At 38.3% G+C, this 16,839-nt stretch overlaps 1 protein-coding gene across 3 annotated transcripts in view; it reads right to left on the reverse strand.

Moving 5' to 3' along the window:
• Window positions 1–16,839, reverse strand: part of CDK14 (cyclin dependent kinase 14) — a 237,490-nt gene that overhangs the window by 140,150 nt on the left and 80,501 nt on the right. For all 3 annotated transcript variants that reach the window (XM_060280771.1, XM_035129982.2, XM_035129984.2), the window contains 3 exons: window positions 13,993–14,087; window positions 11,154–11,233; window positions 1,264–1,358 (listed from right to left, as the gene is read on the reverse strand). In XM_060280771.1, the coding sequence (XP_060136754.1) occupies window positions 1,264–1,358; window positions 11,154–11,233; window positions 13,993–14,087 (270 nt within the window). The remainder of the gene's footprint in view (window positions 1–1,263; window positions 1,359–11,153; window positions 11,234–13,992; window positions 14,088–16,839) is intronic.

Here is a 16,839-nt window from a genome sequence, read left to right on the forward strand (position 1 = left end):
TGTCTCCAGTGTCATTCCTGCAACTGTTCTGCACCAGTTGTTTTACAGAGAAATAACCATATTATTAAAAATGTATCATTTATATGTAAATAGGCAAGGTAAATGGACTTTTCATAACATACTATCTAAAAACCAACCCTATTTGAGATTCATTTGCTTCTTATAATACAGTATCCTGATCTCAATTTGTAGAAATTTGGGGTTAATTGTGACTGTACATTCTACAATACTCCAGTTAAATGCTGAAGTGGTTCTACACAAATACCATATGTTTGTCTTAGGAAAACGCAGAATGATTAATTAGGAGTTCAGACTCAAGGCTTCACAAAGCAATTTTCCACACAAAATTAGATCATTACATTGTGTACTGTGCAAATTGAAGTTTTAATTAATAGCTGAAATGCAAGTTAGAGAGAATATGCTATGAAGTATAAATTACATTCCTCAGACTTTTTCTGACACTGCTTATTAAAATACAAACTGCCAGGTGAAACAAAAGTCACTTGGGGAGATCTTAATCCTGTATACTGCTTCCCTCCCATGCCCTTTTAAGTCTTACAACAGCTATGAGCCCAATAAGCTCAAATAAAAATGGTCTATAATCATTTGGCAAGCTATCACTTATCAAAAATTACTGAAGAATCAATAACATTACAATAATGTCTGCTACTGCCAATACTTCTGTAACAGTTTACTTAAAATATTTACATCCTGCCTTTTGGCTTCTCATGGGCCCTAACACAATTCACAACATACAGTATACTGCTGATATTCATGTATACAATGTTTGCAAACAAACAAAAGCAATAGCTCTTATCATTTTCAAGACAACTCGACACAAGCCCGGCAAATCTGGAACTATAATTGATTATCTGATAAAGTTAGTAAATCTGAATTAGGGCTTTGTTATTTTAAGTCATATGCAACTACTCATTTTATGTGCCTATTTTATAGTTTTGTTTTTCATCTTTGAATTTTTGTCCATTATAACATTTCTGTCCGTTTTATCCAATTTAACTGAAATTTAGATCTTAAAAAGGTTTGGTCCACATCCTAGCCACATCCAAACTTATGATGGACTGGGAGCAAGATTTAGACAGGCTCACAGGCTTCCAGACTCAATGCACTAGATTACATTCTAGTCTCTCTCAATGGGCAGCAAGGGACTATTATTTAAATAATCCAGGTATTTTAACTAAATGGTACCCATTTTGCTTTTAGAGGCTCTGGTTTAGATCACAGTACATAAAAATGTTAACTTACCACAAACTCAAATACCAGTGTCAATGTCTCCTTTGTGTGAATAATATCATGAAGCAGCACAATATTAGAATGTTTTAGGCCCTTCAAAAGAGAAGCTGAAAGAAAAAAGGCACAATTAAAGGAAAATATAGTTAACCAATACAGTCACCCAAAAATTATTTCAATCCTAGTAACATCCAGCATACCTGAAGGAGCGTCTCCTCCCCCATCGTTCTGCCCGGACACTGGGGTCCAGCACCGAGGGCCTTCTGGCGGTTCCCTCGCTACGAGAAGCCAAGTTACAGGGAACCAGGCAGAGGGCTTTCTCGGTAGTGGCACCCACCCTGTGGAATGCCCTCCCACCAGAGGTCAAAGAGAACAACAACTACCAGACCTTTAGAAGGCATCTCAAGGCAGCCCTGTTTAGGGAAGCTTTTAATGTTTGATGGATTTCTGTATTTTAATATTTTGTTGGAAGCCGCCCAGAGTGGCTGGGGGAACCTGGCCAGATGGGCGGGGTATAAATAATATATTATTATTATTATTATTATTATTATTATTATTATTATTATTATTATTATTATTTTGTAGGTGTTCTGAATGTCGCATAATCTGTCTCCACATACACCTATACTTATTTCACCCGAACCCACACAGAATTATATTCACTGCATTTTACCTCCCACCTCCCCCATGAATAAAGTATAAAAAAGGGGGAAATGTTCTTTCTAGCTTTTTTTCTCCTGTGTGAATAAATGTTTCAAATAAATTAGTGTGTATTATTAGAACAAGTTTAACATGTTAATTTAATATTATCTTCCCTGCATACCATCAGTTGATTCAGTTTGCTACATTAACCCTTAAGAATGCAAGTACCGGTACTTTATTCAGTATTTTAACACTGGATTATCCAAATCAGTCACTTCACATAAAAATTATATTAAGTCTGTGGAATAGTAACAGAAAAACCTTCTCCTATTAAACCTGTGAAAGGTTTTGCACATATTTTATTTTTCTCTGTAATCTATATTTAATGCTCACACTGTAATGCATATTTAATGTGCATATTTAATATTCCTAAGATATGGTATATTTAACCAATGTGACATGACAAGCCATGTGTCACTACAGAAGCCCAAATGCCAGTGGTAACTTGTCAACTCACACATACATCAGAAAATGAACATCATCCCTCATAATATAAATATATATCCAAAGACAATAATGTGCAACTGTACAGTCATATCCAAGTAATACTTTCCTGATTTTTGTTCTTTTATATACTTTGTATCCTAGCTCAAGATAGGGCCATTCTTTAATTCAAAATTTCTACAGCAATGGTTACATTACAAGATAGAAACAACAGCTAGCTACCAGTATATAAAGGGGACGGGGAAGGGGAAGGGGGAAAATGCTTTTGCTGCTTTCATATGCTAGTGCAGCAGATACTGAGCTAGCTGGGCCAATGGTCTAAGGCAGCTTCCTATGTTCCTATATAATATATTATTTCCAGGAGGTCTCACATTAAGGGATGGATTAATAATATAGTTTGAAGTGAGAGGTGTGTGTGTGTTTATGAAACGGTATGGTACACCTGCATCAGCACAACCAGACGTCTTCATCTGCCTCTGATACAACAAAACATGTCTCTCCCTTATCAATCTCTACAGCCACAGCAGGAGCTGTAACTCTCCAGCGGTTTGACTTCACCCCCGAAGGCACACTCTTCCATTGTCTCCTGAGACAGATGGATGCCAACCATACATACATACATACATACATGCACACACACACACACACACACCACTTCAAACTGTATGTCTAATGATGCACAATAAAATCAATCCAGTAAATGTTCAATAGAAAGCAGGCAACCGGCTTAACATAACAGCATGCTTTTCTATTTATGAGTTTTCTATTCTTCATTGTTAAAAGTATCACCTCAGGCCCTTACCTCTTCTTGGTGATCGTTATTTTCTCTCTAAAACCTCAAACAGGTCATTAAAACTTAAACACAGTGAGCAAACCACACTCTGATGCCTGTCTACTGGCTTTCTTTCCCCTGATCTTTTATTATCTGTCCTCATCACTTTAGGTATCTATACTGTATTAGTTACTGGAAGCCCTCCACCATATAAACTCAGTGCTAGTCACACACAAAAGATTACAACTATAAAAGGAACCCAACATCAATAAAAATGCAAATGAAGCATTTATATAGTGCTTCAAATTATTCCAAGTATATTATTGTGTAATCTGTATTCCATATAGTCAAGCAAGTCAGTATTATTATATCCACATTGCAGTTGGGGATGGAATGAACCTATGAGACAGAGGCTTGCCGAGGACTACCTAGTGAGTCCATCATGGACAAGACATTTCAATTGGGGACTTATCAATTCTTAGGCTAAGGAACTCTCATACTAGAGGTCTTTCTTGTTGAAATTGTCTGCATTTGTGCCTTCAGTATTTCACCTTTAAGAAATTCCTATCCAACTTGGACTCCTTTTTCTTTGAGTATTTCTGACCATGGAATCTCACCCAGTAGCTCCTTAAGCTTTTTGAAATCAACCTTCTTAAAGTCTAGAGCACATGTCTGACTACACTCAGCTTCCCCTTACCTCTTGTATAGCGAACCCCAAGAGAACAGGGTCACTTTCTCCTATAGTTATCAGTACTTCCACTTCACCCTTCTGGAGTGACTGTCAGAGTTGGGGGTGGCTGGAACTGTTTTGCAGTGATTCTGGTTCTACTTGGATTATCGTTTCCAGAGGGTGATGCTTGGGGTGTGCACTTTGGCCCCATGGAGACTTCAATGCTGCGTTCCTCAGGGTTCAATTTTATCCTCTACTAGCTGGCCCGGCCACGCGTTGCTGTGGGTTTTTGTGTTAAATGGAACTTTTCCTGTTACATGGACCTTCAGAGTCTCCCTTTAGAGTCCCTTCACCTGCCCTATCCCAACCCTGACTCCCCTACTGCAAGTTTCAAAAATAAGACTTCCGAACCCACGTGTGTTCCTAAAAATGTCCCCACCCCCCACTGCTTTGGGTAACTCAGAGTCCTACCTCCCCCCAATGTTGTGGCCTTCTCAGTTTTCCCTGTCCCAACCTACCCCCCACTGCTTTGGCTGACTCAGGGTCCTCCCCCCCCCCATGGCTATGTGTTTTCCCCTCCCTTTGTTGTGCCTCATCCCTGTGCCAACCTCGCCCCCCCCCCTTGTGAAAGGCCCTATTCTGTTTGTTTTTCCCTGCTTGGCAATGCTGCGGCCTATTGAAAAAGCTGGGCCTTGTTGCTGCAAAAGGCCTGTTTTCAGTTGGTTGCTGTGGAATTTTGTTATGTCATCTGGTGGCGCAGCTATTGGATGCTGCTAGTGTCTTCAGAGCTTCTGCTGGTGATGTATAATTTGTGCACCACTTTTTTGTGTGTTTAATCATTATTTTAGATGTGAAAGATGTGCTTTTTTGGAAAAAAAATTACACCAGATCCCTCCCTGGTGGGCATGGAACGTTGTGGCCAAATTTGTTACATTACGGTTCAGCGGTTATGGAGAAAGGCTGTTTCATCCGAGTGTGCAATGCCTACATTTTTATATATATAGATACTGTTTAATATCTACATGAAGCTCCTGAGTGGGGTCAGAGTTTTAGAGTATGTTGTCAGGAATATGCTGATGACCCACAGCTCTACTTCTTAACCCCACTACATCAAAAACAACAAGCCAATGTGGTTCAGAAACCAAGTGAAAACTTCAACACAAAATCATTCAAGAGACGAACCCATTAGGTTTTGAAGCTATCAATGAGCTGATTTAGCAAGAGTTTACTGTCAGAGGTAGCTGCTGAAGCTGACAGGTAGAAGAAGTAGATACTTTCCATCACATAAAAAACAAGTGTATCTGATGAAGTGTGCATGCACACGAAAGCTCATACCAAAATAAAAACTTAGTTGGTCTTTAAGGTGCTACTGAAGGAATTTTTTTATTTTATAAAAAAACAAGAGTGAAATATACTGGAAAGCACAAGCAGTACAGAAACCAAATTAATAGGCACAGCTATGCTATGTAAAATACCATATTACTGGATATATTATTTTTAACAAAGTTTAAAAACAGCACGCACACACACAGACACACACCCCATTAGCAAACTTGTTATGTAATGCTAATCTGACATGGCGTTTTTGTTCTTGCAGCAAATGTAAAGATAAACAGATGGCTTCATTTTAATTCAATTCCCAAAGAGTTTTGAGCAAGCATTCTAGCATATGATGCAAGAATCTAACATTGGAATAAATGCCCTTATTGTTTGTCTAGAATCTAGATGCATGTTTCTATAGGACGATAAGTCGTTGCTTATTCCAGTATTGTACAATTTCAGCTATTAGATGTTAGGATAGCTAGAGGAAACAGAGGAATAAAGAAGTTACAGCAAAAGGCAAGAAGTCAATTCCTCCATACTAAACATCACTCTAAGTGGGAGGTTCACATGTTCTCCCTTGCTCCCCCCTCCCCAACACATGTTGCAGTTACAACTGTCAATAATAGCCAAGTGAATATTTACTTGCAAAAGTAATGAAACTATGGGAAGATAGTCTGGCAAAAATCCAAATTTTTCCCTCTACCCCAGCTGTCCTTTTAGAGAAAACCTAAAAGTTGCTCTCAAAAAGCATTTCCCACTTTTGCACTGCACATCTTATCATCAAATCAAAGCTCAAACAACTTCAAAACCTTATCTTCTTCATCTTAATGAATGCAGTTTGACAGTAAGGTCACAGCACATTACACACAGAAATGTAACAAGAATTAGGAGCTTGGTTAGAGGAAACAAATTAGTCTTGCATCAAGTTTGGATTACCCAGGTTCATACAATCATTCCAAAAACAGTACTACACTAACATATTGGGTGGTATTCAACCAAGCAGACCCGCTAAAATTAATGGAACTAATTTATTCTTCTTAATTTCAATTGAGTAAAACTACTCTGAGTAAAACTTAGCTCAATACCAATTTTTTTCTGTGCTTCTGAAGGAATCATTATCACTCAATAAGGATTATGCTATTATAGCTAAGTTTATATTCTGGAGGTTACCTCACTTTAGCAACATTGAATGCCAAATAACATGTGGAAGTGTAGAAGGCAAAAGGGCTGAATATGCCAAAAGCAAAGCAAAGGCAATTCCTGAGTAAAGTTTGTTTTGCATCCCTTCCAGTACTACAACATTATTATCATTAACCATATTATTATTTGAGGGCAGCTGCCATTCAATTTGGCTGCAGCTATGGGAGATATGGGAACAGGACTATTCCATCAGTTCTACTGAAAGACCAACTACTTAGAGCTCCTCTAGTTCCTGAATATTTTCCATTCCAGATGGTTATTATAAGGAGTACAGTATTTTACTTCAAAAACTGTCAACTAAGTTTTTTATTTCCCTCTTCCTTCCCAATTTATTTTCCCTTTTGTGTCATGACTTAGATTGTGAGTCTGTGGACAGGGGCTGTCTTGTTGTAAATGATTATATATACATCACTTTGAGAGCCCTTTTGTTGATGAGTGGGATAAAAATGTTCTATATAAGTGAATAATAAACACTATTAATGTGTTGCCCCCTTTAAGAATCAGGCTCTATGTACAGTAATGCTTAATTCTGTTCAAGAATTATTTTTAATTAATAAAAATTATATATTTGTTATTTATTGCTTAATAATTGATTAATGAAATATTGATTGATAGACTTAATATTGTTGTGGAAGGGGAAAGCAGGACTCAGTAGGTGGAGTTAGTTTACGTCAGTTCCAAAAGTCTGAGTAAGTATAGGCAAATCCCGTTTCAAAACATTCTAAATCACTGCCTTATAGAACTGATTAAAGATTTGAGAATACCTTTAAATGCCTTAAATCCATTGAAAATAAGCACTTCGAGTGGGGGAGGGGGAAGAAGTCTGTCATGCATAAAGGGGTAGGGTGAAAGTTGTGGAAAGACGGATTTTATATTTATTAAATTGGGGTCAAAATGCAACACACTTTGGATGCTTCAAGTTTAGTTACACTGCCTTAATTGGGTCAAGACGCAAGAGTAAAATAGGTATGTTTAACCCTTAAAAGAGGGATAGACACTTTTCAAAAGCTGGCAAGAAGCAGTGTGCATGATATGCACAGTCGTACCTTGGTTCTTGAACACCTTGTGACTTGAACGTTTTGACTCCCGAATGCCGCAAGTATTCCGGTTTGTGCATGTTTTTTGGAAGCCGAACATCCAATGCGGCTTACGCAGCTTCCAGTTGAATGCAAGAAGCTCCTACAGCCAATCGGAAGCTGCGCCTTGGTTTTCAAACATTTTCGGAACAGACTTCCTGAACGGATTCAGTTCAAGAACCAAAGTACGACTGTATATGGGGTGGGGTGGGGGTATACTACATGTGACTTCACCATTTGTTTAACTCTGTTCTTTTCCAATTACATATGAAACTCAAGAGGTGTCTTTCAGACCAACAGTGGGTCTGGGTGAGGGAGACTAGACTGTTCAATTTCCCACAGTGCTACGACCAATTCCCATTTCCTCCCACCTAGACTCCAAGATCAGAAATGAGGCTAGCTGAGGCATTAAAAATTCTGTTCTGCCTTTCTGCTTAACCAAGGCCTCTAAGGCAGCACACAAAATTCTTTAATACAAGAGTTCAACAGAATAAAGCAACTACACAACTCAAAATCCATGAAGAAAAGGATAACTAATTTTAAGTTCTGCCAAAGGCTTTGATAAATAAAATACAAGCCTAAGAAAAGAGAAGACTAAAGATAACAAACTTGGAGAATACATGGAAGACAAAATCTGAAGTTTGAAAAATGAACCAAAAAGCAACAATTTTTTTCTAGGCAATGTTGGTGATTTTTTAAAATACTAAACAACAACGTTCTCACACTACGGGTAAGACTCTTAGCAGATGTCCTGGCTCACATCCTTGGACCTTTCCTTTCAAGAAATCCTGTAAGTTTTTGTTTGTTTGTTTTTACTAATTCACCATGCAATATCTGCATCAGCTCAAAACACATGTGACACGTTCAAAAGGCAGAATCTAGGATACATCGATTGGCTTAAGCAAAGACATTGTCCGAACATGTGATGTGCCCCTTCTGATTGAGCTTGCAAGCAAGTGCTCCTACAGCAGGGGCTGGGTCTGTTCACACTTGCACTGACAAGTCCTTGGAGATGGGACTCGAGTCCAATCCTCTGACACCCTCCACCTCTGATCTGGACACCTACGTGGATTGCCTGGCCAGCTTCTTGGCTACCATAGGAACCTCACTCCCTGGACACTTAGTGAGGTGGCAGCTGGCTCAACTGGTTCTAACTGCCTTACTGAGGTAGAGCCCTCATCCAGATCACTGTATGAACTTTTTTAACTACTGCCCACCGCAAGGTGGCTACATTTTAATGTGTTGTTAATAATAATAATGTGTTCATCTAGAAGAAATTACACCGATCATGGGGATAAACAATAAATCTGAATAAAAAGGTTAAAACTATAGATGTTTGGATCTAGTTATACAGTGGTGCAAAATATTTTAATGGGAAAAGCAAAAAAGCAGTAATTCCAAGCCTAACTATGAAGCCAAGCAAAAGCAACACCCGCCAGTTTTATATTTGAGCAAAAGGAAACTGAAAATAGCTAAGTTATATTTAATTTTATGCAACTCCATCTTATTTTAAGCTTGACTGCCTTTTGAAACAAATAATTGCTATTGAGTAACAGATACAATTTCAACCAACTCTTTTCATCTGCATCCCCATCATTTATCCTCATTGTGACTGACATTTGTGTCGCATTGGTGACAGAACATATCTATTGAACACTGTTATAGTATTCCAGGAAACGTGTTTAGATTTTTAGCATGTTAATATGTATGAACCTCTTTGACTGCTGATAAACTATTTATATTATAAGAAGGAATATTTTGGAACTTTGCAGGTTGTGCTTGGTGTGTTTTCTACCCAGAGTTTATACAATGTGGAATTCAGTTTTGAATTATCTAAGGCTGAGAAAGAAGCATTTTTACAAGAACATAGATAATTCTCATGTACTGCATTTTTTCATTCTGCATTTTGTCTCTGAAGGGGTTATGGCAAATAGGTTGGGAAAGGAATCCTGAAAGTATGAGGAAGCTGGTTAAAATTTTAATGAAAAAGATAATTTTAGTATCCCCACTTTTCCATGAGATTTTTATCATCATAATGATGGCACTGAAATTCTGAGTGGGCAATTTTTCATTAAGTTGGGCAATTTTTCATTAAGTTTTTCTTATTCTCTGCCCGAAGCTTCAGCTTACAAGTACTGTTGGTTTTTTTGTCAGACAACATTAAAAGTTTCTTGAACTATAGCTATTTAGCCTACAGCCACTCTTTGCTGTCTGAATTTTGGCAAAAAAAGAGTCAGAAAGCTTGTAAAACAAGCATGGGAAACAAATACTGATACTTAGCTTTTAGTATACAAAAGCCCAAAGAGGCTGAACTTCTAGGGCTGTAAAACAAAATACATCTACTGAAGCCATTTAAGGCTACATTTTTATATCCACTTACTTGGGAGCATGTCCACATGAACTCAAAGCAATTTACAGCCCATCATATACAAAACTATTCACATGTATATATATTTTATTTTTTTAAGTATATTTAATGTATTTTTTTTAAAATTAGAATTCCACCAGGAAAAAAAATGCTGGTCAGAATCAATATAGCGTTCAACTGAAATTAATAGCTTAGTCAAGTTGAACAATGTGCACTGTGATACCATGTCACTGTTCTTTTGAGTATTTCATACTGCTTTTCTACCCAAAAAAGAATACTAAATCAATGTTGACATCTTCAACATTTTGTCTGTCCTGAAAGCCACCAAGCAGTAAGTCCTTTTTAATGTATCTTAATTTACCGATTGACATATGCTTACTAGTGGAGCACCCCACTATTAAAAAAACTACTACTACTTCTTCTATTAAGCTATCAAACTGACTATGCAAATCAGACTGAAAATTGAGCCCTAGAAGGAATGTTCCTGATTCAGAACACAACACATAAATCTATTTTTAAGGTACAGCATTTGCTTATTGTGCCAAAATGTTCAGCAGCAGAACCAAAGCCTCCCGGATTGGGTGCACAACCCTCATGCATCCAATGCATGTAGAAAGTAGGCTTCAGCTCTACACAGCTGATAGACGGTAGAGCTTGTAGCCTGCTGTTTCAAGCACACATGGTACTTTCAGTCTCAAAGTCCGGACTTCAAAGTGCTCCAAAAAGGCACCAAAAAGATTCCCCACCCCTACCCTAAAGCAACATTTAAGCTAAATTTCCTCAAGCATTCCTGTTCCCAAGCACCGAGATGTATTTTATAGACATGGTTAGAGAGACATGTCCTGAACATGTATTGTAAAACCCTCTAAACACACATTTTAAGCTTCTAACTAGCAATACGCACTACTTCAGAGATTGCTTCTTGAAACTTGCACTTCTATATATTTTCCAATACTTTTGTGTGACTTAGCTTAACATATGAGCTATTATTAATGGACTGCAGCCAAGTTAAATTTATTCTCAGTTAGGGTGCTACTTCACAGCAAGCAGTTCTCTTAACCAACAATGTGAACTCCCACTGGCATTTCTGCACCTCCGCAAATGCATACATACTGTCATTTACACCTGATACCAGTTCTTATATAAGCTTGCAATAAAGAAGCACAGATTTGTTTTATTTCATGTCAACTCCCACACAACAGGGTGCTTTTGGTTTTTAAGTAGCAATCCTCCTCCTACAGGAAATATAACCATATAATTTGAGAAACCCAAGGTTCTCCAGCAACAAGATGCTGCAATTACAAAGGAGGAAGAGAAAACCAAGAGCAGTAAATAAAGAAACAAGTGTACCTTCCCTGATGGCTGTAAATGGAGTGCCTTCCTCCTCTTGAAGTCTAATCACCTTTAGTGCCACCAACTTTCCATTTACCCTGGAGTAATGCAAACAAAACATTACACAAACAAAATTAGGTTTAGCACATTTCAATAATAGATTTTCCTATGTACAGAACATCCTATTTCCCTGGTCCAACTTCTGCCACTCATAAAAGCAAGATACTAGCAGCTTTGAAACATTCAACTTATCAAATCTTTAAAGGTAAAGGGGGACCGCTGACCATTAGGTCCAGTCACGGATGACTCTGGGGTTGCGGTGCTCATCTCGCTTTACTGGCCGAGGGAGCCGGTGTACAGCTTCTGGGTCATGTGGCCAGCATGACTAAGCCGCTTCTGGCGAGCCAGAACAGCACACGGAAACGCCGTTTACGTTCCCGCTGGAGTGGTACCTATTTATCTACTTGAACTTTGATGTGCTTTCAAACTGCTAGGTTTGCAGGGGCAGGGACCAAACAACGGGAGCTCACCCTGTAACGGGGATTCGAACCGCCAACCTTCTGATCGGCAAGCCCTAGACTCTGTGGTTTAACCCACAGCGCCACCCGCGTCCCTTCAAAGATAAAGATCAAATCTTTATCTCAGGTACTTATCCCAAACGATAGCATTAAAATAAAATGCTTTACCCAGTTAGAGTAATGAACTGATGGCCTTCATTCGCCCCACATTCTGAGCTTTCTTTCTTTCTTTCTTTTTAAAGTAGGTCTCTCTAGTCCTCATAAAAAGAAAGTTATTAAGCAAAATTTGCAGGTGCCCTTATGAGCGGTTTTTGTTATTTTTTGGTGAAATGTGCTGACATGGTTGCTCCCAGTTGTCAATGTTTCTGTGAGTTGTGATTGATAAGTTCTAAATATTTTTGGGTTACTTCACAACACTGAGTATCTCTGCTTTATGATTCACCTCCTCATAGCTTTTTGGATAGAACAATTTTGCTGTAATTTGGGAGAGGCTTCAAGATTCAACTGATCATGGATAACTTGAGGACTGACCTTTGTTATTATTTATATGACCTATCATTATGAATTAAGAGCTAACCTAGTAATTCTGTTAAGATTTTTAAAATACCTTTGGGGGGTGTGGGGTGAATAGTTATTCAACCAGGTTTTCAGCGGTCGAAAACAAACTGATTCAGTTAAAAGCGATATTGGTATAATTTTGCTTTTCCAGCTGTTTCTACTGATGCAATTCTAAATCCCCTCATGCCTTGTGAAACGTGCAGATGTGGCTATACAGTATTTCCTTACAGCCAATAAAGAATAATTTGAGATGCTGAAAATGAACTACACAGCCTATTAAAACCTGCTTGTACATTTATTTGGAATGTAATCTGATCAGTTTTTCCCAATAGTTTTTTCCATGGATGTTCTTAATTTTTTAAAAAAATGTTTTAGATCCCTTTATTTTCAATTGTTTTGTTTGTTGCCTTGATTGCCACCCTGGGCTCCTTCAGGAGGGTGGGACAGAAGTTTAAGAAGCAGACACCATCCAGACTAGTTTACTTGATGCGTACCTCTTGAGCTTTTGATTATTAAATAGCCATTGTTTAAATCTAGGGCCACTACAATGGAAAGAACCTGAGAAGACTAGCAGTTCTTATAATCTTTTGGACTAATTAATATAATCAAGACAAAAGACGTGTATAGTTGAAATGTTACATTACCTACCCTGATTACTACAATTTTTTCCTCTTAAGTCTGCTCTTGTCTTCTTAATTCTATCCAGAACTCTGATACAAAAAGCTTTCACCACCCTATTAATTCAGACCACATACTGCTTTTCCCAAAGGCCCAATGCTGGCTTCCTGTCAAATGAAACACATATTCTTCATCCTTAACTTCCATGGCCTTCCTCCTCTCTTCCCCAATAACCAGTCTCTGTCCCCATATATTCTTGTCTAGGACCTTTACTTCTCCAGCTCCACCAGCTTCAGCTGAGGAAAGGCTTACATTGACTTGCAACCTTTTATTTAAAAAGGAAAGAACCATGCTGTTTCTTTATTGACTTTAGGCTGACAAGAGAAGCCACATGTAAAAAAACATGCTGAAGCTGTGCTTCCTCCCTTTATGTTTTATGGGTCTGAAAGGCTTTGGAAAGGCATGTTGCAATTTAGCATGTGGTCTGATTTCAAGCAAGCAGAGGCAAGTAAGGCTGAGGCATGTCCTACGTGCTGATAGTTGGACATGTGCAGACACTTTTTTTTTTACAAAGTTTTCCCTCTTTCTCGGTGGGCAAACAGCTGCATAAAATGGGCCCACATATGTATGTACCGTATATACATAACATACATGGGCAGATGCACACCTACCACCTCACTATGATAAAATAACATTAACATAAAACTTTTCCAATAATTGTCTTTTCTCTTGAAAATTTACTTTGTGTATAACCTCTTAGTTCAGAAAAATAATGGGCTGCAGCCAGAAACCATGACTACAACACAACTGGAATGGAAAGTGTTATATAAATGGTTCAACAAACTAAAAGCATTTTCTTCCAAAACATAACTGTAGGTCACAGGCCTGCCAATATTGCTATTTTGGAATTACTACACTTAGTAATATCCTACACTTAGCACAACAATAATGGGAAATGGGAAGAAGCTTATATCTAATACCCTTCTTCATTCTCTCTACATATTAAAAACACTAGATTTAAAGTTCAATCTAAAAAACAATTCAAAATGGTTACCTACTACTCCTACCTCACACTATATTTTATTTAAAAATAGTGGAATTTTTTATGAAGCAGCTGGTCTGCATCACAAGTATGTATATGTGCATGATACAAATGTACTTACTTGCTTTTCCCTTTATATACTGTGGCATATGAGCCTTCTCCCAGTTTTTCCAGTTTTTCATAAGAGTCTGCTTTTCCAAACTTGGGACTTGTTGGCTAAGTAAGAAAAGAAACAGAGAGATAAAATTTCCAGCACTCACACACTACCATTAACTGTGTTGAGCCAACCCTATGAAGAACAACTGTTATTACCAAAACTAATGAGATTAAAATTTGGATATTTAATGCCTGACATTGTCAGGTACCAAGGGCAATGTCTAACAACATCCATTTAAATATCACTCAGCACTCCAGATGGTCACTGCCTATTTCAACAGTATTCCTATATCAGTGGAGTTGTCAGAAAGACTTAGCCCATACAGAAGAATGAAATTTGGATTTGTTGCAGAATTTCTATAAATATGAGATTAACGAACAGCTGTACCAAGATGACCAATTGAGCATGCTTTATTCACTAGACAGCATAACCAAAGTAACTTTTATTATTATTCACTGAACTTCTAAACCACTCTTCATCTAGGTGTGTCCCAATTATAAAATACAAATAAATTAAGACAAAATTTCAAACAGTAGAACAAAAATGTAAAAAGAAGGGAAACAAACAGAAGCACATCTGCAGACACAATAATCCCTGTACTCCAGGCCCTGAGCAGTCTAATCAGCTCGTCCAAAGGTCTTGATGACAGATGTTTTTTATCTGGTACCAGAAGCCCAACAAAATAAGAAGCCAACCACTCCACCAGGGGAAGAGAATACCACAATCAGGCACCACTACAGAAACCCATCCCTGTTGATAGATCACTGACTAGGGCCCACTCTGCTGACCTCCATGTCTGGGTTAGCTGGTACAGGGACAAGCACTCCATTGGGTCACAAGCCATTTAGCAATGTACAGTGGTGCTTCAGGTTACAGACTCCACTAACCCAGAAGTAGTACCTCGGGTTAAAAACTTTACTTCAGGATGAGAACAGAAATCGTGCGGCAGTGACAGGAGGCCCCATTAGCTAAAGTGGTACCTCAGGTTAAGAACAGTTTCAGGTTAAGAATGGACCTCCGGAACGAATTAAGTTCTTAACCAGAGGTACCACCGTATATGTAAACGCTATAAACTTGCTCAGTAGGCAGAAAACCCAAATTTCATTCTGTATGAACTAACACTTTCCAATATCTCCAGTGATACATTAATACTGTTTAAATCGGCACTGATCATCTGGAGTGCTCATATTTAGATGGAACTTATTCAACATCATTGTCCTTGGCATATAACAATGAAGTCCTTCGTTCTCAAGGCAACCAGAACATTGCAAAAAGCTTTGATACATTTAACGGGACAGGGAATCAAAGCCAAGTTTTTGAGTATGGATTGATTTCTAAACATTTATGTCAAATGTTTCTTGACAAGTTGGGGAAGGGAACCTATGGTCCATACTTTACCCTAGGCCATATTTCCATCCTAAGGTTTAGCAGCCCTGCTCTGCACTCTCCTGAAGTGCTTTTGACGGACTGCAATGTTTTCTTCTACTACAATAATACATTTTGCTTGCCAGGCTGGAAAGATGTGGGCATAAAAACCAGGGCCAAATCTAGGTTTCTGGGAGCCCTTGGGCATCGGTTGCCGGTGAACTCCTGATCTGCTTGCTTTCCTCTTCAAACCACACTTCTCCTCCCTCTTGGCCTTACACTTTTAAAGTAAAACATAATCTTAACCAATATTGCAACTCCTGATTGTCAAAGAAAAACACCATGAAACATTAGACTTTTGATATGATTGTCTTTTCCTCTTCATTGACTAGATTAATACACTACCCTATGCATCTAAAATTAGCCTTTGGGTCTCCCTACTATCCCTCTCACTTTACATGTCCTTTTGAGGGGATAAAAATATAACATTTTTGTACATTTTACATTATTTTCTGTCCTGGGATACATTTTGCTTTCAAACAATCCTGGCTTAGCACTGTATATGAAATAGGGATTCTGGTTTACAAATAACTGGCCAATTGCTAAGCACGCTGGCTTGTTCAACTAAATACTGTATTTATTATTTGTCTATCACTGAAATTCCTCATATTAGACTAGTTCTAATAAATACAGTGACTTTTAGCAACAGCTATAGAATACTGAAAAAGTACTCAATGTTTTTCTTTAAGGTCCTGTTCCACATGCCAATTAGTTACTGAACACTGTGAGTCTCAATGCTGGATTTGAGAGCCAGTGGCAATCCTGTGAACAGACACAGGCTTGCCTGGTGCCGTGTTTCTCCAAAAATAAGCCATACCCCGAAAATAAGCCATACCCCAAAAAATAAGCCATACCCTGAAAATAAGCCATAGTGATAGTGTACCATACTTAATAAAAAAAATAAGACATCCCCTGAAAATAAGCCACCGTGTGTGTTTTTTTTTTTTGATGAACAATAAATGTAAGACGGTGTCTTATTTTTGGAGAAACACGGTAGTCACTATGTCATTTGTGGCTAAGACTAAACCATTTACAGTTATACCTTGGGTTACAGATGCTTCAGGTTGCGTCTTTTCGGGTTGCGCTCTGCGCCGAACCCGGAAGTACCCGGGTTACTTCTGGGTTTCGGCACACACGCATGCGCAGAAGCACTAAATTCCGTTTGCGCATGTGCAGAAGTGCTGAATCGCAACCCACGCATGCGCAGACACACAGACGTGGGTTGCAAGCATGCCTCCCGCATGGATCACGTTCGCAACCCGAGCGTCCACTGTAGTTTTAATAACAGAAATGTTATTAAACAGCCAGATTTTAATTTTCAACCAAATACTTTGCTTGTAATTTTTAACTAGTATACCCTACGTCAAAAAGTTGACAGCTGAAAAT

The sequence above is a fragment of the Zootoca vivipara genome, chromosome 12 (genome assembly GCF_963506605.1).
Source record: "Zootoca vivipara chromosome 12, rZooViv1.1, whole genome shotgun sequence".
Taxonomy (NCBI): domain Eukaryota; kingdom Metazoa; phylum Chordata; class Lepidosauria; order Squamata; family Lacertidae; genus Zootoca; species Zootoca vivipara.